We start from the raw sequence: 23,450 nt of genomic DNA, 5'->3' as shown, positions 1-23,450 counted from the left end.
GTTTTACTTTCATCTTGCAAATATGCAACTTTTTAAAAACCTTTTTCGCTAAATTATCTTACTGTTGATTGTATTTGTCCAAAACTGTTTCCAAATGTTTTGTATCATTTATTGTAACCTGACAGCCTAAACCCACTCACCAGTTAGTATGTTAATTAGATAAGGATCTACCAGAGAGAAGAAACTGTTTCCTCTGACACATGAAACAGCAAAAAAATGACTTGAGAAACACTGAAGTATTATGACAAGCCATTGAAGACAGCAACAGGTAGGAGCTAAAACGCTACATTATATCCAAAAAATGTTGACTGATTTGAAAAGAATAGTGAGATAACCTAGTACGATAAGGATATTATTAAAAAGATTTGTTAATATGGAATCAATCTTTTCAAAATGGGGACAATTTGTTTATAGATACGGTGTGAAATCCTTAAGTCATTTTTAATTTTATATTGATTTACCAGGATGAGCAAAAAGGATATCAAAAACAGAATGTAGTCAACATATGTATTCACATTCACAAGGGCTCAATCTGAACACCAAATATGAAGGAAGTTTTTACAAATATCTTTATTTTATATCATTATTTAGCACTTTTATCATTCCAAGTCCATTGTAAAACAACTATTCTGCTGCTTACAAATAGTATCATCCACAAACAAAAAGTTAATTTTGTCAGTATAAATGGTTACTGATCAAGAGGAAAAAGAAGAACTGAAAAGGACTCAGCCTAAAAGGCCAAATCTATTTTGTTGTTGTTAGACATCAATAAGTCACACTAAAATTAAATAAACCATATTTTTTAAAATGCTTTTTAGAATGTGTATTAATGGCATTTCGAGTCATGACTTGACAACCTGTTCAGTTCTCCTACAAAATATCATTTTCTAAATGATATGCTGTTTAAAATTTGTCATAAATATAAATATTTTTAAATATATAATGAAATATACATTTATGGCATGAACATAGGAAATTGTTAGGGACTAAACTTAGTCTGTTTTCATATATTTTCCCCTACAGATGATGATTAGGGAAGTGAACTTGAACTCTGAACACTCAGGAGTCAGGAAGTGATCTTACCCTACTCTAGGTGACTAGAGCAGATTGCTCAGTCACTGGGGGAGCTTCGTGGTTTGGTTCATCTTTCCAAGCAGTTATGTGTATGTTCTAACACCTAAACTGGTCTAATTGTCCCTGTTTTGCTGATTATGATCATTTACATAAATTGGAGCCACTGCTGACATTTTGAGCTCTGAGCACAGAGCATGCATGTAGCAGAGCTATGTGGTATTTATCTTCCTCTTTCTCTTTCACACACACATAAAATAATAATGGAGGAAGTATCTTACATTCTAACTGCAGAAACACCTTTGTGTCCTGCTATATTTATATATTATAAAAGTAGTATTTAACTATTGTAGCTTCAAGTGGAGCTCTTTCAGAACTATTATGTATCCACCTATTACTGATGATCTAATACAGCATCTAATAACTGTTTTCTCCATTAATTGTTTGAGATGTAAAAATGATGAAAAGTCATCTTTCACTGAGAGTCATATTTCAAGTAACTTCAAATGTGATAAAAAGTGCCCACTTTTTATCACATTTGAAGAAGACGGAGTTTGGTTATTTTAAAGAGAAAACAGACTTTGTCGAAATAGCTATGATTTATGTTGATGTTTGCTGACTTTTATCCACTGTCTGCCCTGCTTGTCCAGAGCTATTACCATGGCCCCATCCTTCTTCTCCTCTGTTGGCTTCTGTGTAATTGGATCTATCACCTTAGCCCTTGCCCTACCTCCAACTGAGCCACCGCTCATCAATAACCATCCCTTTGTGGTTATATGGAACATGCCAGTCGAGCACTGTAAACGTCTTCGCATCCCGTTGGACACTGCAGCCTTCCAGTCAGTGACAACACCCGCAGCTGTGCCAGGTCAGTTTCTCACCACCTTCTATGAGGACCGCCTTGGCCTTTACCCTAGAGCTGATACTGTCAAGCATAAGCTCTACAGCGGTGGGGTCCCCCAAAATGGCAACCTGACAGAGCACCTGGTCAGAGCCCAAAGACAAATAGATCACTACATCTCCCAGGATTCTTCTCTTGGGCTGGCTGTCATTGACTGGGAATCCTGGCGCCCCCTGTGGGACCAGAACTGGGGTTCAAAACGCATTTATCAGAAATTGTCCATCAGTAGTACCCTACAGATGCTCCCGTTTTTATCATTAAAACATATTCGTAAACTGTCAAAGAAACAGTTCCAGCGGGCTGGGCGTCACTTCATGGAAAAAACCATTAGCCTTGGTACTGGCGAGCGTCCAAACCACCGATGGGGCTTCTACCTGTTTCCTGATTGCTTCAACTATGGATGGAACAAGCCTGGCTACACGGGACAGTGCTCCCACAAGACCCACAAGCAGAACAACCAGATGCTTTGGTTGTGGGAACGCAGCACAGCTCTCTTCCCATCAGTCTACCTTCACCAGAAGTTGAGGAACTCTCCCCGGGCTGCGCTCTTTGTTCGTAACCGTGTTCTTGAGGCTCTGAGGGTGGCAGCATTGCCTAAACGTCCATACATTATGCCAGTCTATGTCTATTGCAGGCCACTGTACCGGGATCAGACCAAAAAGTTTCAGACCCTGGTGAGTGTTTGTGTTAAAATCACATTTATGCACATTATTCACTTCGTCTTTATGATTACAATAAACAGCCCATCACATGAGGGTTTTGTCATTTGAACCTAAATACAGTTATTAAATTTCAAAAAGCATTCACAAGAACACAACAGAAAAACAACTCAACAAATGATGAATTATTTTTTAAAAACTTTTGAAAACGACATAAAAACATCAATTAATACTGCTCTGAAAGGAGAATGAAGGACTCAATTGAGAACTCTAATGTGATAAAGGTTTGGAGTTCATTCACTTTGAACAGTTTGTAGTACCTTATATCAACTCTACCAAAGTTTCTCCATCTATAAGAAATATCTAAGATATTTTCTGTAACGGATTCTAAAAGATTTGAATGAGAGAGAAGCTGTGGGGTGTTTTGGGGGCCTTGGCCGTAGGGCATTAAAAATGCGATTATTTGACTGAAATAACTTTTTCTTCTTGAAGAAATTACTTTGAGCCTTTTTATTTAGAGAACAAGGAGAAGTGTGGAGTCTGCCACTATTTCAGTTTTATTTATACAGCTCCAAATCACAACAACAGTCACCTCAAGGCTCTTTACATTGTAAGGTAGACCCTACAATAAAACATACAGAAAATAGAGATTAAGTTTGGTGTAACAGACCGAGACGGACCATTCAGTTTCAAAACAACAAGCTGACAATGACAAAAATGCCTGTAATCAGCCCTCTAAATGGGACTTGATGGTAAAAAAAAATGTTTTGTTCCTGCTCTTTCAGGGAGATCTAATCAGCACGATCGGAGAGTCTGCAGCACTTGGAGCTTCTGGGGTCATAATATGGGGAGGTTCCAGAGACTACAACAACAAGGTAATTCACAGCTTACTGATATTTACTGGAAGTTTTGATCTGGTCTCCTGTCATTAAAGGATATTCTAACTCAACACACTATTGACACGTCAGCATTAAAAATCTACCAGTTGAGCAATGTGATTCCTTCTCAACATGGCAACATTGCAAATCCAGTGTTTGTTTGTTTCTTGAGAAGAGAAACGACTTAAATTATCACATGAACCACCCTAAGTTTCTGCCTTTGTCTTTAGCCATAAAAACACTCTATATTAGTAACTCTTCACAGGTCTGAAAACAGGAACACAACTGACCCGCCTTTCATCAACAAATAATTAACATGCCTTTGTTTCCTCTCTTAAGAGGAACTAACAGTTGTGACTGCTTATCTCTGTTTACCAGACATGTGAAAGAGGTATTGCAGCTTCATTTGCTGCAGCTGCTTTTTGATTCAATTTCTCCTCATTTGATGTTCACATGATCACAATATCTTATTGTCTTACAACCAATTTAAAGTGGCACAATTGAATCCAAATGGTCTGTTTTATTCCTTATAGTGTGCTATAAGGAATAAAACAGACCATTTAGATGGTCTTACTGCCACTATCCATGTTCTCAGTCCAGTTGACGTTCCTCCGTTGGCCACAAACATTCATTAAGCAATTTGGTTTTTTTGGACTTTAATTACCCCAATAAAATATTTTTGCTGACATTCATCTTGAAGTTCTAAGATTTTTTTTGTACATACTTTTTGAACACCCGAGCCTGTCATATAAACTCCATCCTGTCTTTGCAGGCGTCCTGTGATGCTCTGTCCAAGTACCTGAGATCCACATTGAACCCTTACATTGCTAATGTGACTGCAGCCGCCAAGCTCTGCAGCGAAGTCTTGTGCCAGGGGAAAGGCCGCTGTGTCCGGAAGAGCAACAACTCTCGCCACTACCTGCACCTAAACCCCACCCAATTCCACATCATACGAGCTTATAGGAAGTATGTGGCTATTGGCCTCCCTTCTGCTGCAGACCTCAGTGCCTGGGCTGAAAACTTTACCTGTCAGTGCTACGCAGGGCGGAACTGTTCTCCCAAACTAGTACACCCAACCACCATGAAACTCATTTGGATTTAATCTGTGGGGAAAGTAGAATTATTTCATGTGATTATCTATCAGTCATCTATTTTTTCAAAAACAAAAAGGAATGTAAGTAAATGATTCCCTCAAAACATAGTGCTATTAATAATAATAACTACAACAACAACATCAACAATAATAATAATAATTGTTAAGACAAGCTATACCTTTAAACTTCAGTTTTAACTATTTAAATGTAAATGTGCCTTAATTAAACTAAATTCAGCTCAACTAAACTGAATTTTAAAAAATGTAACTTAATGTAAAGTTGAGTAGATGAAGCCTCTGTCTGTTACATTACAAAGAAACCATTTGGAAAGACATTTGGAAACATTACCTGTGTTGTAAACATCAGAGCACAACTGTCATTAATTTTTTTATGAATTTAAATAGGCCTGTCATACAGGTTTGAACTTTGAACTAAATAAATAAATTCAAAATATTTTGAAAAAATATGAATTTTCACAATTGATGCGTCAGATATCAAAAGTCTGGCATGTATGATTCAACATTCTAACAGGGATGCAGTCTTACTTAGTCATCAGCATTTCCACACAGTGTACTATGTATAAAGCATACTGTACATAGTGTAAGGAAAACACTTTGTTCTGAGTGACTTGATTGTACACGTCCTGTGTCTGCTTCTGCTCTCAGTGACCTTAGACAATAATACATTTACTTCATCAGGGCTTTTGTTGACCTGCAGGTAAAGGGCTCTGCTTTTCTCTTTTTCACTCACACAGTGCTTTTTCGATCTGTTTATTAGTAATATGCCTTTTTGAATACTACCCTGTATTTATTACACATGAAGTATACACTCATTTGACACTTTATTGGATACGCCTTGTAGATAGACACCATTTTGCTTCTGGAACTGACTTCTTTGTGGCACAGATTCATTGTGTCTCTCAGAAATGTTTAAACCATATAAACTTGATGGCATCACACAGTTGCTGCAGTTGTTGTCAGCCACATAACTACTGACAACAACTGCAGAGACGGAGGTGGAGCGGGTGGTCTATCAGTTGAAAGGTTGGTGCTTCAGTCCCTGGCAAGATACTCGACCCTTAGTTGGCCCGGATTCATCCATCAGTGTATAATTGGGTGAGGCCTGTAGTGAAAATTGCTTTGAGTGTTCAGTTAGAATAGAAAAAGTGCCTCTTCTGATGCTTTGTTTGAACTTCAGCAGGTCATCTTGACCATGGCTACACACCTAAATTCAGTTGCTGACCTAATTGGCTGATGACACATTAACAGTACGGCGTGGTTTAACAGATGCACCTAATGAAGTGGCCGCTGAGTGTATGAATCAACAAATAATAATAAATAATACAAAACAAAAATGGAAACGTTTCCTTAATAAGTGACATGAACAGAGCAACAACAATACAAATGCATGCAGATATACATTCATGTCCTCAGAACAGTGACATCATTCGTCTATAACATCTTATTCGTGTGCTTGTAAATCAGAATGATTTGATGAATGAAATAAACACGAGTGTCACAAAGAGAATGAGTTGTATTTTATTTCTTTGTGTTTGATACATCTTTTTTAAGTGTATAGCTACTTTACCAGGTTTATTAACGGGATTACTACTAAAAGTACATTTTTCAAAGCCACATTATGAGAAAAACAACTAATGGTGACAGCCTACAATCTAATACACTGTACATTAAACTGAAGCAAAAATGATTTGCAACACATGAATTTGCATCATAATCCTAATTTTCCCATGACAGACCAAATATTTTATTTTTCCATACTTTAAAAAAAAATGTTTCTAGTTCTCCAGGCTCTCTGAAGGTCTTTAAAGGTTTTCTTTGGACACCGACTCCTTATTCAGTGATTTTCAGTCTAGTCCTTGTGCCTGGCCATTTTTAAAGGAAGCAACAGCGGTGTACAAAATACAAGAAAAATAAAAAACAAAACAAAATATAAGAAATAAAGAAATATGAGAAATATAACTTAGCTAAGAACTCCTTTTAAATTTTATATGTAGCCACATTATATGTTGCAAAAACATTTTATTTTACTTTTATTTTATTTTATGTTATTCCCATTTTAATGTATGAAAAATTGTACAACAGATGGACAGGATCTAAAAGTCATGTCCTTAAGAAAAAAAGGAGGCCTAATACAGAATTTGGGAGATGTTTCTGGCTCTTCAGTTGATCCATCCATAGTTTGTTAAAGCTTCATCAGAAATGGTCTCAGTTCAAGGGTGATTATCAGGAGGTCATTCTTAACGAGGGGAAATGGGAATAAAAGGCAGAAGAATGCCAAATTAGACAACAACCAAATTTGCAATGTTTGCTAAACATTATTGTTAATATGTAAGGAGGAGGTCGAGAGAGAAGTTGAACAGTGAGTGTCTACAGCCATCTGTAAAACACACGGGAGGCTCTGTTATGGTTTAAGGCTGCATTTCAGCTAGTGATGTTGGAGATGTTTTCAAAACTGTAGAGATTAATAACCCAGAAAAGTAAAGTCAGATTTTGGAAAGACTGTGATTTTGAAACAGCTGCCATGGTCCCTGCGCCTGCCCGGTCAGCCCCGCAGCTACAAATGTTTTGTTTTGGTTTTTGCCTCCTCTCGCTCTCGCTCTCTCGCGCACGCTCCTATCGCTCTGGCTGGGCGGAGCTCATGTTGGGCTCGCGCCTTTAGTGATGGTAAATTTGATTCTTTTTACTGAATCGAGTTTTAATGAGTCACTCACCAAAGTGAATCGGGTTTTTTGAGTCATTTGAGTCACTGAGTCAGTTGACCAGAGAGTGCAAAAAATGTACATTTTCACTCAAACTTAATTTGTTTCTCTTTTAATGTAAATCCTACTGCTAAGATGAGTGATTCTTAAAGAAAACAACTATTTTATATAGCAAAAAAAGCAAAAGAATTTCTAAAGGAACATTTCTTTTGTTTATTTTTATTTTATTAGTATTTTCCTTACATGTGTCAAATATATATTTTCTCATCTAAATGTCCACTGAGCTGTGAGCCAGGGGGCGGTAGTGCGCCTTAACATTGGTTGCCAACCAAGAAGAAGAAGAAGTAGCTGCGAGCCAGGAGGGAGGGGGTGAGTGAGTGAGTGATTCGTTCGCTCTATGATTCAGCACAGGAGGGAGGGGGTGAGCGAGTCATGAGTGATTCGCTAGCTCTATGATTCAGCACAGGAGGGAGGGGGTTATCGAGTCATGAGTGATTCGCTAGCTCTGTGATTCAGCACAGGAGGGAGGGGGTTAGCGAGTCATGAGTGATTCGCTAGCTCTATGATTCAGCACAGGAGGGAGGGGGTTAGCGAGTCATGAGTGATTCGCTAGCTCTATGATTCAGCACAGGAGGGAGGGGGTTAGTGAGTCATGAGTGATTTGTTTCCCCTACGATTCAGCGCAGGAAAGGAGGGGGTGAGTAGCTCAAATGTGCTGTTAGCATGTTAGCAGAGCGATGCTACTGTGAACCGAGGAGCTATTGTCTTGATGTGAGCTTCTACTCAGGGTTTTTTCTTCCAGTTCAGAGCAGAAATGTTTTTGTTAAGATACTGGATGTTGTGTTTTTCTTCACAATTTGAATTATAAGCTAGATATATTTCTACTAATGAAATTAGTTTGCTAACAGCAACAGGGATGAGTCAGTGAGTCAGTTGCGCTTGTGAATCATGATTCACGAGTCAGTAAAGTGATTCTCGAGTATTGAACGATTCGTTCATGATTCGCGCATCACTACGCGCCTTCACCCACACACCTGCAGTTAATCACCCACCTGGGATTCATCACTTTGTTTGCTGGCCTCTTCATAAGGCAGGAGCGCTGAGCTACTCGTCGCTGGAATATTGAGTAACTCATGTTAGTGAAAGCTCGGCTCTGCAAACTTCTGTTTCTCCTAGTGCTTGCTTTGGAATTAACGTTCGTTTTTGTAATTAGATTTCCCGGACCTATCATGAATCTTGGAGCCCCTGAGCGTGAGTGTTGGCAGTTTGGCGTGGAGTTTGTGTGTGAGGAAGGAATTCCCCGTGAGGAGCGAGAGGAGCTGAGTGAGTGTGGCGATCCCGTTTCCCCTAACCCCGTGGACCCCTGGAAACCCCCACCTCCCCCCCACCTGTATATAGAGCAACCGGTGTTGCTTAATAAAGAACTGTGTAACTGTATTCCTCAGTCTGCGCCTGAGTCCGTCCCGCCTGCCCTGCACAACAGTTTCCTTCCCCATTCACGGCGATGATCCCAAACACACTGCTAATGCAGTAAAAGCATACACAGAAAAATGCATAACAGAACACTATCAGCCTCACAAGAACCTGGAACTCAACATTCTAAAAATAAACATTACATTGTTTCAAAAACTGAAGATTTTTTCCACAACTAAAGAACTGGGGCTGGGAATTGATAAGAGTTTAGCCATTCTGATTCCATTATCGATTAAATGCTCATCAATTCTCACTGTTGTAATCACGATTGCTAAACAGAATTAAAATATTACTATTTTGCAGACTGACTGCTATGTGGTCAAATGCTTCTGCATGTTGGAGGTATTTCCCGGCTTTGTTGAGATCACTGCTGGGATCATTTTTTGGTACTCAAAAGTAACGTATTACACATACTATGCAGAATATTTTTCTTACAGTAATGCAGTACGTTACATTACTGTTTCTATGTAAAATGAATTGAAATATGTTGTCTCACAATTATCATTTAACAATATAAACCTATCGGTTACAGTCCCACACGAATCCGTTTCCTAATGAGGACATGCATATTATCGTCCTCCTATTAGCTAAGTATGGGCACAAAGCCGTCAGCACAAAGCAAAGAGGAAAACAAGCACAAAGAGTCTTTGTAACACAGTGTTTCTATTTTAGAATCGTGAACAGGTAGAAACGGAGGCCCATCATTTTTTTTACCTGTTGAAGTTCAGGGTCTGGCTGCTGGGGTGAGATCAGCATTTGCTCAGCTTTAACATTACTCTGGATTCTTTGCTAGCGTGCTGTCTGTGCTGCTTTCTGTCCTGGATCCAGTTTGCACTATGGCATCATGCTCTCTGAACTACTGGGCACTGGTTCTTGATTCCCATCCGTACATAGTTCCACAAAGGTTAGACTATTTGTACTGACTTATGGGGTTTCAAATCTTAACCAAACAAGAAATTTCCTTAAAATGACTAGTGTTAATCAAAGTTAGTAATTTGTAGAAACAGTTTACAGAATTTATTTACTTGGAACAATTTAAAATATACCCTTCCTTTTGTTATGTAAAAACAACATTTAAAAATCTGTTGTCATGAGTAAAGATCTTTGGTGAAACCAGCCACCTGGTCCTTCATGTATTTTATCACTTTGATAACTAACCTAAAGGTGGATTTCCCTCTTAGTACATTTCCATACACAAATGACCAAGTTCAAACACTCACATTCTTTGCGTATCTGGACAGAGACTTCGTCTGCGAGTGGTAGCAGTAGGACACATTGTCCTCAACCCAGAGGTTCCTCAGCCATCTTCCTCCAGGCAGTAAGGAGGGAACCTGGAACACATCAAGACAGCCCAAAAAGGAGGGAACACCTCGAGGCAGCAGATCATTCAGCTCTGACAAGCTACCACAAGTGTTGTACCTATAATTCATGCACTTGCAAGAGCTTATTTAAAGAGGAGACTCACTTTGGACCAAAACAAATTGGACCCCCAGAACAAGTAAGTACATAATTAATGATATCTCATTTACCTGATTAACATGTTTATATTTTGAGTTTGATTGAGAGCTTAGTAGGGATTTATTATAGGGTCAAGTTTGCCAGCACCTCTGAAATGCTTTCTACTTTAAATATAACTTGGCAAGAGTGTAGTGTTGAATAAATAGAATTCAAATAAAACTGTCACTATGTGTGTTATGAAACATTTTCTAAGGTCAAGGTTTGTTTGTTTTTTTTTAATAACTGTTAAAACTATGTTAAACCCAGGGATGGTCCTTGCAAAACTACACCAGTTCCCAAAATGCTGAAACACAGTTTGAAATTTAAATAAACACAGAATTCAATGATTTGCAAATCTCATAAACCAAAATTTTATTCACAATAAAACAAAGAAACATATTAAATGTTTGAATTGAGAAGATACACAATGTTAAAAAAAAAAATATTAACTCATTTTAAATTTGATTTGAGGGCAAGAAAGGGCTGGGGAAAGTAAATTGTACTATAAAAAAAACAATTGGATGAACATTTGAAAATGCTGCATTTGATCCAAAGGCTTAATTTCTTCTTAAGAAGGTTGTAGATTTGAGGAATAGATGCTTAAAGAGCACTGACAGGTACTAGCAAGAGAGAGCATATTTCTCTCATACTGGCTTCTCTTTATGGCTCCCTGTTAAATCCAGAATCAAATTTTAAATCCTTCCCTTCACATACAAAGTGTTTAAATAATCAGGCCTCATCTTATCTTAAAGACCTCATAATACCATTTCACCAAAGTAGAGCACTTCGCTCTGACACTGCAGGCTTAGTAGTGGTTCCTAACCCAAGCATGCACACACACACACACACACACACACACACACACACACACACACACACACACACACACACACTAGCCGCTTATCCTAACCCTAACCATCAAAAATGAATGCCTAATCCTAAACCTCAGCCTAAACCTAACCATAACCTAATTGGAAGCATGACACTAAAACCACATTTTGAGCCTAAAAACTGCCTTCAAACTCGTGGGGATGGGCATTTTATCACCATAAGTGACTGCTGGTATAGTATAGTAGCATGCCAATTTTCTGTCCTCACGAAGATGTCTAAACATGTACACACACACACGTACACACACACACACACACACACACACACACACACACACACACACACACACACACACACACACACACACACACACACACTTATTTATGATTTGTTACTTGGGGTAACAAAGTAACCAAGTAATTCATACAACTCAGGTAAAATGTTGCATGTCCATATGACCATGTGTGTGAATGTTAAATAGAAAGCACTTAGATGTAGAAAAGGTGCTTGTGTGAATGGGTACATAAGGCATATTGTTGGCACACTTTGAAGTAGAATACAAAACCTCTATATAAATAGCAGTCCATTTAACATTTATTTAGTTGTTGCAATCAACTCATTTAAAGATTTCAGATCAACAGAAAGATTTTAATTATATTAAACAAAGGTAACCAAGGTAAATACAAAATACTTTTAAATGATGATTTCATTTCTTAAGGATAAAAAAAATATCCCCCTACAGCCTTTGTCGATTCAGAGTGGAAACATTTTGTGGACATTTCACATTGCTATTATCAATATTTCTTGTAACTTTGTAACTGTTCTGAGTGAATTGAGAACATCAGAGACATTAACTGTACCTACTGAGTAGCTACATTTCTGTTATACAACAAGGGAAGACCAAAGGGAAAGCCAAGCAATTGCTTAGTCAGCTCTTTTTCTTCAGTATATTGAGAAAATAACACATCTTCTGCTAAAATAAGAGCAAGTCATAAGGTTTCACTGCTCTTGGCAAAGCATGGAAAAAAAAAACCCTAAATCTTGGTGAAATCGCTTTGTGTGAAAAATAATCTTGAGCATTGAATCAATAAGATGCTCTAAATACTTGCACCCTGCCATTATTTAACCCAACTTCAATTACATTTACTATCAAGAACATATATCATTAGTTGATCAAGTTCAATAAAACTAACATTGAAAATTTGAAAAAAAAAAAAAAAAGGTTATTGTTTTGGAAGATTTTATAAGATGGAATTTTGTTTGGATGTAAGGTGTTATTAATAAGTGCTCTTATTAATGTAGCTTTATAACAAATTTTGCTCCTGCAAAAGGAATTTAGTGTCTTTACATGTGAAGCTAAATGCTGAAGTCATCACTTTGTGAACATGCAGGGGCAAGCCCGTCTTGTTGTCATGCATACAAAAGAAATGTTGAAATGTGGTAAGAACAAGGAAATGTTGGGAAAATTAAGAAATGATTTAATGATGAAATTCCATCTTTTATACTTTGCCCCTTTTGAAGACAGAAAAAGAAGAATAAGCCTGGCATCAGCACAAATCTGTCTAAGCAAGATGAATATCAATATCAGGGCCTTTAACCTAACTGGTGTTTGTTTCCTTTTATGACAGATCTCATTCTTGTTACAAAATGTATGGAGTGAAACTGATCCATGAAACACAGCATTTTTTATTCCTGTTTCTCAGCGCAATGGCCCTGATATCCTCCTGTAGGTCCTTACCAAGGACAGACTACCCCATCCTTCCTGGCCATCACTTCATGTTCATGTGGAATGCTCCAACTGAACTGTGTAACATCCACTTTGGTATGCCCCTTGACCTCTCCTACTTCAGCTTTGTCAGCAGCACCCTGAAAACAATGACCAACCAAAGCATCTCCATATTTTACATTGACCGCTTTGGCATCTTTCCCTATATTGACGAAGACACTGGGGAAATGCATGATGAGGGTTTGCCGCAAATGATAGATATGCAGGACCACCGTGACGATGCCGCGGATGACATCAAGCATTATATTCCCACCGATGGGCCTGACCTGGCTGTGCTTGACTTTGAAGAGTGTAGACCGCAGTGGATTCGAAACTGGGGAAGCAAAGATATCTACCGAGAGGTTTCCATTGAAAAGGTCAAAAAGAAGAATGCTTCACTTTCTGAAGACGAGGCAGAGGAAAGGGTGAAGATTTTGTTTGAAAGAGCAGCCAAGAGGTATTTTGTCTGATCCATCCAAATCGGGAAGAAACTGAGGCCAAAAAGACTTTGGGATTACTACTTGTATCCTTACTGCTATAACTATGACTACAACCAGGACATGGTGGGCTTCGCTGGAGAGTGTCCTGATATTGAGAAGCAGAGGAATGACAATCTTTTGTGGCTCTGGAAAGAGTCCACGGCACTATATATATATATATACACACACACACACACACACACACACACACACACACACACACACACACACACACACACACACACACACACACACATATATTTCCTTCCATCTACCTGGAGTTGGTCCTCAAAGACTCCCGGAAAGCTCGTTTGTTTGTTCGCCATCGCATCCAGGAAGTCATGAGGGTATCAACCCTCCCCCAAAGCACCTATTCAATCCCTATCTATGCCTACATAAGACCTGTGTACAAGGACAGCGTTAATGACTACATGTCAGAAGCAAGACATCACTGCTCAAGACACAGTATTATGTTACCTTGAGAAACAATTTGTTGTGCTCTGCATGCCTCACTAATCCTTGAATGAATGAAAGGTATCTGCCATCCAACATAGAATTTAGGGATGAACTATTTTCAGTACAAACTCTAAGTACAAGGCTCTCATTCACAGTAAACTTTGTTCAGTAACATCTTCCAGCACTATAGCTCGGGCTTCAGACTATTCAAAAAACTCTTTTTTCAGGCAGATGTTTTCCTCATCTTTATTAATTCTAATGTCAAAGTAGACAGTGAATCATGGAAAGCTACTCTAGCAGAGCACAGAGTACATGGAAACATACAATTCTGTTTTTTGTTTGTTTGCTTTTGTTTTTTGTTCTTATGTTTCAAATTTTAAAAGCCTTAAAAAGTGAAACCAATATTAATTGTCCTGAAGCTACATTCTTCATTATCCTTATCTTTATAAAAGTTTTAACTCTAATAAGTGTATTATTGACTCACTGGATTAAACTAAAGCTTTAAGGTAACAACAATAAACATGGTTTGTTTACTTACTTTCCCATCAAATCTTCCATTTTACTCAGGATTACACCCACGTGCATGCACTCAGTCTTAAACAATGATTTTATAAAAACCTGTAACAATACATGACATTTAAAAACACACACACAAACAAATGCTATCAGGGAATTAGGTCATTGCTACAAAGTATGTATTTTAGGGAATAGACTTGTATTAGTCTTATACATGAATAATGAGTTGCAACTATCAGTCAACATTACCCTGACTCTTTCTGTTCTGTTTGTGCAGTTTGATCTGGTTAACACCATTGGAGAAGCTGCTGCTCTGGGCGCTGCTGGCGTCGTATCTTGGGGAGACATGAATGTCACAGACACAGAGGTAGATTGTACTTTTGATAGGAAATTGGTTGCTTTTAGGTATCTTTCATGCAAGACTTCAATCATAACATTTTAATCAAATGTTCCAATGTCCCACAAACCTGCAGGACTCTTGCTTTGATGCACAACATCACTTGGAGCAGGTTATGAACAGGTACATTGTGAATGTTTGCACTGCAACACGCCTCTGCAGTGATGCACTTTGCCAGGGCCAAGGTCGCTGTATAAGGAACCACTGGGATGATGACGTGTTCCTTCATCTGGACTCACATTGCTACCGGATCAAAGAGCAACACCGGGGTGGACCTTTCACTGTGAGCGGTGGGCTCTCACAAGATGACATCAACTGGTTCGACAAAAACTTTGACTGCATGTGCTGTACCGAAATGCCATGCCGGTCGGTCATTACACTCAATGTCATCCACGACGCAGTCATCAACACAAGGAACCGCGCTGCTGATAGGACACACTCCATCCTCCATGTACATTTATATTTGTGTGTCTTGGTGTGGGTGTTTGTGAGTGAGTGAGTGAGTGAGTGAGTGAGCTGTGTGTTTGTGTGTTTGCCTTGGCCCCTGTGGAAAGACATATCATAAGCTTGTTTAAAAGAACTTTTTATTTCATCTCCACAACTTTCTTTCATCAAATATGTCTAAACTAAAAAAGGGTTAAAATGGACTTAACCTATGTTTTTGTGAATACCTGTCAATTATATACTGATAATTGACACCAAAGAGCAGAAAGAACTGGGTATTTCGTGTGCCATTTTCCATAATGGCTCTTATCTTGCCACAAGAGGTCACCACAGGAAGAGTTTTTACCAGCACAAAATTCACGCACATAAGCTAACTGCCTTATGCTATTATTATTATGTATTTACTCTATAAAAGCCTCCCAAAATTTTGTCTATAAACAATGCAACATTGTCATGCCAAAATTAACAACCACAGGCCCTGCAACTGGCTTTCCCATTGGCTCTTACTTGCTGTGGTACTTAAAGCAAGCTGGTGAATAAAATAACAATGATAACAATTATCAGCTGCAACTCTATCAAATTTGATGCAACATAAAAAAGATAACTTACATTTTTTTGTCACTGTAGTAGTGAGCAGTGAATATAACATGCTTAGGATTTTTGAACAATATAGTCTCAGGCGTGTTTTAATAACAGACACTGGTGGTGCTCTTTCTATGACACCAACTTAAGCAACCCCCTTTTCTATCTGAAAAAAGAACATTTTATTTCCAAATCAAAATCCTACTGTTACACTTTTTTGCACCTTTTAAAAAGATATGCATTACAAATAACTGGAATAAGCAAGACATTGAACTGAATTCTCTGGCACTGAAAAATAAAGTTGCATGCAAGAATACGCATGCTAAAAATTCTACAATTCCGTAAATGTTTCTGCCATAAAAGACAGTAAGAATTACTACTGTGGTATTTCAACCCTAAGTGTTAGAAAAGATGATCCCTTAGGGGAAATTTGAGTAAAAAGTGCTCATATTTTACAGGAAAAGTTTAACTGGGATGCAGAGAGGAAGACTATTACCACACTCACATCCACATGTTAAACACAGGGCTACAGCTGGTTAGATTAGCTCACCATAAAGACTGGAAATAAGTGGAGGCTAACCTGCCTCAATACAACGATTCAAAACGTTAAAGTGACAACAAGATACATTGTCCGCTGTAAAAATGTGCTGTATTGTGGTATGTGCAGAGTGCAGTACTGAGACATTCACTCATTGTTTAGTTGTGTGAATAACTGAATTCCAGGCCACAGTGACATTTTATGTTAGAACACATGTTTGGCTTCTGTTCACGTCCTCTCATCTATATTCAGGACTGGTCAGCATTCAGAAGAATTCAGTATCTGCCTGCCTGTTGTGGGCTGCATGAATATTTTATGTCTGGGTTCTCTTCCTGGTTTCTGCTGTGGTTTGAAAGTTTAGCAACCATTTGAAATTCTGAGGTTTTTTTCTTTCTCTCTTTTTTTTTTTTTTTTTTTTTTTTTTTTTAATGTTGCTTTGTAGATTTTTCTCTACAGTCTTTGATTCTTACACAGGTAATTAGAATGTGATCAGAAATAAACTGCTGTAGAAAAACAACAGGCACTACTTTTTTATTACTTATAGTCATGTGTAGACCTGTACACTAATTCAGATGAAATTACATAAAACAACACTGTCATCAAACAAAAAGGACAAACAAAAGTAAGACTCCATATGCAGGCTGGTATTTTTCAAAACATTGTATTATCAGATAATTATCACCGATTTGCATATCAGTTTAATGTTGCAGCTAGATTATACACTGCTGGTTAGATTTATATATAAAAATAAATCTTATAGTTTTACTAGATTTGGATTTAAAGAGTGTAAAAAAAAAAAAAGGAATAACTAAACCAGGGGTCCTGTTCTCCTCTTCACTGGTATCTCAGCACTGGTGTGCTTCTCTTGCAGGTGCGTCTTCAACATTTGAACTAGAGCTCCTTAACAGCTGACAGACATTTATGATCAAAAACATAATACTGAATCACAGTGTAACAGCTGTCCTCTCTGAAATCTAGCTAAGTGACCTTACAATTACATGCACAGACATGATCAAAGGATTGGATACATAACTACTTTGCAGCTTTGTGCAATGATTTCACAGTCAGACAAATTCTGCGACTATTTTAGTCATTTTTAAAAATAAACAAATACATCCAACACTGTTAACTAAACCTCAGCATATTGTCTCCTAACTGTCTTACAGTTATGGGGTTAGGGTTAGGTGACAGAGGGGAAAGTTGAACAAGACAGGTGAACCAAATTTCATCACTCTTTGGTGATACTATTTCCTCCCTGAGGCCTCACTGTACATGTATAAACTGTCGAACAAGAAGACACCCAAAAGCTGACTGATCCACAGTCTCTTCCTGGTAGAGCCGTCACCCTTTGTGCTTTGGCAGTCTGGTCCCAGTCTGGCCCAGCTTGGCTCAGCTCAGCTGCCTGTATAATCTGTTCTGTCAGATGGAAACTGTCGTCCGGGGGTAATAAGAGCTTTATTGTCCTGATTCTTCTGCTTTGTTGGGGATTGCAGAGCATTTCTAGGTCACTGGCTGTGACTGAATGTTCTGCTGACCATACTGATGCTTCACTGAGGAAACGCACTCGCTTCCCATGCTGATCCTACCCCACCCTTTCACCCAGCACTTTTGGGGGAACACAATTAGAAATCCAGTTCCAGCAACAACAGCCAGATTGCAATTTACCAAAGGATCCCAGCTTCTGTTTTCTGTCAGAGCAGATACATTATGGATACTGACTCACAATTAATAGGCTCTTTCATTGGGATAATTGGGCAGAAAGGCCCCATGATCATTTCCCCCACTTTTCTCCTCATAATTATCTTCTTTCACCCTGTTCTCTTTCAGATAGGTTAAGCACACATTAATGTTCCCACCTTAGATTTGGACGCTACAACCAGAGGTATCAGTTATTCCTGATTATCGTAAGCCCTTTAGCAGTATCTTGCATGTAAAAATGTGAACCTAATATATAATACTTAAACTGTAGCTAAATGAAATGTTTTTGTTAAAAACTGGAGCCAAAGTTCTGCTAAAAGATTACAAATTTTGTTACAGTGGTCACTAACTCAGATTAGGCAATTACCAAGTCACAAAATCTTGGCTGTTCCTGACTGAGACCCAAAAAGTTACCTGTCTTTCACAAGGAATGAGGTCCTAATAAAAAAGGAGGCTTTGATAAAAACTGATGCAGTTTTTATGCAGTCTGTGTGGTACAGACTGTGTGATATTATTTGATTTCACAGATCAGTCTAGCTGTCAAGATTAATGCTCTTTTGATTTGTTAAAGCAAGCAACAACCTGCAGGCTCCCAAAGCGAGTTATTCTCCAATGACCTGGATGTCAAAATGTCATCTTTACTACGTTTGTGGTCTTATGTGGTATTTTATTTCACTCTCGGTCTGTAAGTCTCAATTTTTTCTCTCTTCCTCAATCCCAGAAGCCCATTCTGCCTTGATTGGTGCACACAATCTCACTATTGTGACACCTCTAGCTAAACTCTTCCCAGGCGTCTGCTATAACTAGCTTTGTTGAAGCATGTACCAAACATGCTGCTAGGAAGGAATTATGCAAATGTGTTCCATGGGAAAAAACATACCAAAAGAAAAGCCTGCCAATAAGGCATATCAGGCAGTGAGAGGTATTTTGGGAGAAAGTCTCTTTGGCCTTTGCAACTTTGCAAATGTTTTACATATGAAGCAAAAGCTTTAATACTCCAAAGGAAAGAGAAAGCCCCGAAAAGCATAATATGGTCTCTCTTTGTGTATTGTCATTCAAAGCAGCAAGTGGTCCTGAGGAAATAATGAAACAACTAGATTTAACACAGCCTAAAGCGAGAATGCAGATTGTTGGACAAAACACCATCTGCATACATATTTCAGTGTCCAGAAAATATTCTTTTTAGCATGATTAGTGTAACCAACAGGTTCTTACGATAAAGAACAGGGTAGAACCTGGGCTATTAGTGTTAATGTACAAAACAAATACAGCTATACATTCATCCATCCATTCATTCATTCTCTTCTACTTATCCAATTTAGGGTTGCGGTGGGGCAAGAGCCATGCCATAGGACATGAGGTAGGGTACACCCTGGGCAAGTTGTCAGGCAGTTGCAGGGCCAACATAGGCCATATCCACACTAATACATTTTTGTTTGAAAACGCATCTTTTTCTCTCCGTTTTGGCCTTCCGTCCACACTGAGACGGCGTTTTCGGTCAAGGAAAACTCAGTGTTTTGAAAACGCTCTCCAAAGCGGATAAATTTGAAAACACTGTTTTCACGTTGCAATGTGGACAGCAAACCCGGAGACTTTTTGAAAACGATGACACATTTTAGTCATGTGATGCACTCTTGTGACCAGTTAAACCAAGATAGCGGAGGGCATTATACAGTAGTTGTTTTGTTTGCGCTCAATTTTGACAGCCCTGTTAAAGATTAATATCAGTCTGTAAATGCTCCAGATATCTTTTCTTCAAATTCTTTAATTCTCACTCGCTTTTGCAACTTTGTACTTTTGTGTTACTCGCAGCAACAACTCCACTTCATTGTTAGTCCATTTAAAAAACTCGGTGCTTTTCCTCAACATTTTGTCACGACGTTTGAAAGAGCCGGAAAGTAAATAAACAGCAGACAGAAATGAGGCAGGTCGAATCATCTTGCGTTTCACGGATGCGCAGTACTAGAACGTAAGTGTTTTCGGCCGTTTCAATGTGGACGCACAACTCTGTGAAAATGACTGAAAACGATAGTGTGGACGCGGAGCGTTTTCAGACAAAAACGCCGTTTTCAAATTTATCCGGGCTAGTGTGGACGTAGCCATAGAGAGAGCGAAAACCATTGACACATACATTCACACCTAAGAGGAATTTAGAATTAACATGCTGTAATCTTTAGATGCATGCTTGCATGTTAGTGGTTCCTTTTTAGCATTTAGCACTACTATGTTTTCCACTGCCTAACAGAGGTGCTTGTTATGTTCATATTTATGGTCACTGTTCATGTTTCCCAGTTATCACATTAACTTTGACTAAAGGGACTTTTAACTGGACTTTAATTTAAAAGGACCTTTTGTATTCCTTTTCCTGTTTCTCTTGACAAGTGAAAAACATCTGCAGTTCATGAACCCTCTGGGTTCCACAAACATAAGTTGAGGCGAAATCCTGAAACATGTCTTTTATAGCATCCCTGGAAATTCAAAACTTTCAAATCTTGAAGTTTCTCTTCTTTGTCTTTTTGTTTTCTGGATGTGGAAGCCAGCAGCAGACTGTGCCAATAAGTGTCACATCAGTCAGCAGACTTACAGTTTTTTGTCTTTAGGGGTTTGCTAGCTTAGCTTAGCTCGTAACCAACTTGCTAGCAGCATGGCCTCTTCACCTGCCCCTCCTGCACAGTTCTGATCATTGTGTCAGTTTGCTTGTTTAGTTACTCCTTAGCCTCCTTTAGTAATAACGATACTTGTAACAAATGTAGCCTGTTTGCAGCTCTGAAGGCCAGGATCACTGAATTGGAGACGCAGCTTCGCACCTTTGAAAATCCCATAGCTAGCCAGAGGCAGCATAGCCCCCGTTAACTCTCCAGTGGTAGATGCCACCCACCACTTTAATCACACTCTCAATCTTGTTCTAACATATGGCATAGAAACTGAACATTTAACAGTATTTCCTGAAAACCCTCTCCTGTGTGATCATTTCTTAATACATTTAATTTTACAATAATGGCAAAAGCAGTGGGAAAAAGACTTCATCACAGTTAATAATTTTACTTCTTCACTACCTACGACTCTGGATACTGTAGCTCCTGTGAAAAAGAAAGCATCGGAAGTACTTAACTCCCTGGTATAACTCTCAAATGCACACCTTAAAAAAGTCAGAGCTCTGTTGAGCCAAGGATTCCTTTAACATTAACTAGTAACGACTTCATGAATTTCTTCACAAATAAAAATTTAACCACTAGAGAAAAAATTACTCATGACCGTCTCCAGATATAACATTATGTACAGCTACTTTCAATACCATTGATATTTTTTAGGTCTGTTGAGGCAGATTCAGTTGCGTGATGTCAGGGTGATGGTTACACATAAAATCACCTGTGTAAATGAAGTAAAGAGCAGAGCCAATCATTTGAACATTGCCATCTCAGCTAGATTAGGAAATGTTAACTGCATTGTGTTTGCTCTATAACCAGGACAAAAAAATATAGAAATATGGACCTGGCAATTTGGCAGCAAGCCCTGTCTTGCATTAAGGAACTTCATGTTTTTTCAGAGTTTTTTATGATAGTTAGCTTTATCGCTGTTTTGCTTAAGACCACCAAATTTCTTCTGTTTTGCAAAATCCTGGATCAGTAGTTTGGTTACTTTGGAAGCCTGGCTCCCCTCCACCAGTCAGAGGCAGCAGTTCCAGCCCTCCCGGGATATCTTTCTTATCCCAGAAAACAGCCTTGGGAGCAATTGGGAGAAGGTCAGTGAGCAGCTTGTTCAATACTGAAGCCTGTGTACCCATCACCCCTTTGTTTCTGAATGAATGGTGTTGTCTAGTTACTGAAGCAGCAACAGGGGCTGCCAGCTTCATTTACAAAAGACTTAAACATGCACATTTTGTGCCAGAGAACAAATCAAAGGCAAACTGGTGATTAGAGAAGAATTTGGTTTACATGAAAAGAGCCTCATCGGGATCATTCCGCTATGAACACAATTAAACAAGAATGTTATGCCATTAGCAGACGACACAAATGCTATAAATACAAATTCACTGTTAATCGAAAAGATGAGATGAAAGTAAAGATTTTTAAGAAAATAAAAAAAAATTTCTGCCAACAATGAAACACTGAATCATAATGAAATAGCTCACATTTACTAAGTTTGGTGAGCCCTACATTTTCCTTTTACTTTCACCATCAGGTTAATATCTATACTTCTCAATGCTCGAGTTCATATGAGAATAGATCTAAAATTATCCCATGTTGGAATACAACTAACCAACAGACTTTATAAAAGACTGACATAAATTTTTGGTCTGAAAAATGAAGCCAACATGCAAGTGCTCTAAACCTTCTTTCTAATGGCCGTCAGATTCTGTCAAAGTAAACTAATGAGTACAAAGTCTCAAATGCTTTTTTCAAGCCTTATGAAATAAAGTTGGCATAAAAAGTAAGGACATTCGTGTGATTTTTGTTTTAACAATGTTTCTGTCATGGTCCCTCTGTTCTCCCTGTATTTCTGCCAAAGTTTGTTTTCCTCTGTCTCTGTTCTTTATGTCTGTTCTCTGGGGCAATGCTTATTCAGGCTCCCACTCTTGGCTCCACACACCTCACAGTAATCAACCAACTGCGGCCCATGAGCTCGTCAGAAGCCACTAGAGAGATAGTTAGATGGTGAAACTGTGTAACTGTGAATGAGCACAAGCGCGCTCATGCACACAGGTGTTCACTGATACACTATCTTCCTTGGCTGCTGCCTCTAAGCGTATTGTTGTTACTGCGTTGTTGGTCTTGTGTGCCACTCAGTAGCATTCACCATTTGTTATTTACTGTTATTCATGCTTATCTTGGTTGTTGCTGTGGTTTCCCTACTGTGTTGTTCATTTTGCTTGTTTTCTTTTTTTCCCAGCAGGAAAAAAAAGCTGATTTTTAATGTCTTTTCTCTCTAGTGTCACTCTGAGACAGGATGTTTCTAATTTTAGAGATATTGCACAAAGTGAATATTTGTTTAAAAATGTGCACTGAATGATATATCCTATTCACAAATGACTCCAAGGTTCCTCACAGTGTTACTATAGAGGCCAAGGTAATGTCATCCAAAGTAAGAATCTGGTTAGATACCATATTTCTAAGATTTTCAGGGCCGAGTACAAAACCTCAGTTTTATTTGAATTTATAAACAGAAAATTAGAGGTCATCCAGGTCTTTGTGTCTTTAAGACTTCATGGATAGATAAAGTTGGGTTTCATCTGCATAGTAGTGAAAATGTATACTGTGTCATCTGATGATACTGCCTAAGGGAAGCATGTATAATGTAAACACAACTGGTCCTAGCACTGAACCCTGTGGAACTCCATAATTAACCTACAGCATGCTCTAACTGTTGTAATAAAATGTTATTGAGAACAGTATCAAACACTGTACTGAGGTCTAGCAGGACAAGCACAGAGATGAGTCCACTGTCAGAAGCC

At 38.5% G+C, this 23,450-nt stretch overlaps 1 protein-coding gene and 1 pseudogene across 2 annotated transcripts; both read left to right on the top strand.

The window, feature by feature from the left end:
* The first annotated feature begins 179 nt into the window (after positions 1-179).
* Positions 180-6,127, top strand: LOC116319280 (hyaluronidase PH-20-like). 2 transcript variants are annotated; one of them, XM_039614173.1, is made up of 4 exons: positions 180-268; positions 1,722-2,646; positions 3,417-3,506; positions 4,282-6,127. In XM_039614173.1, the coding sequence occupies exons 2-4, from the start codon at positions 1,732-1,734 to the stop codon at positions 4,609-4,611; spliced, it is 1,335 nt and encodes a 444-aa protein (XP_039470107.1). In that variant the 5' UTR covers positions 180-268; positions 1,722-1,731; the 3' UTR covers positions 4,612-6,127. The 2 variants fall into 2 exon arrangements, with proteins under 2 accessions (XP_039470107.1, XP_039470108.1); XM_039614174.1 differs by lacking the exon at positions 180-268 and adding an exon at positions 995-1,163.
* Positions 6,128-12,461: 6,334 nt separating this feature from the next.
* Positions 12,462-16,742, top strand: LOC116319268 (annotated as a pseudogene).
* Positions 16,743-23,450: the final 6,708 nt, after the last annotated feature.

Source organism: Oreochromis aureus, linkage group 7, assembly GCF_013358895.1.
Source record: "Oreochromis aureus strain Israel breed Guangdong linkage group 7, ZZ_aureus, whole genome shotgun sequence".
Taxonomy (NCBI): domain Eukaryota; kingdom Metazoa; phylum Chordata; class Actinopteri; order Cichliformes; family Cichlidae; genus Oreochromis; species Oreochromis aureus.
The sequence above is the reverse complement of the archived record's forward strand: the minus strand, read 5'-3'. Positions and strand labels throughout refer to the sequence as shown.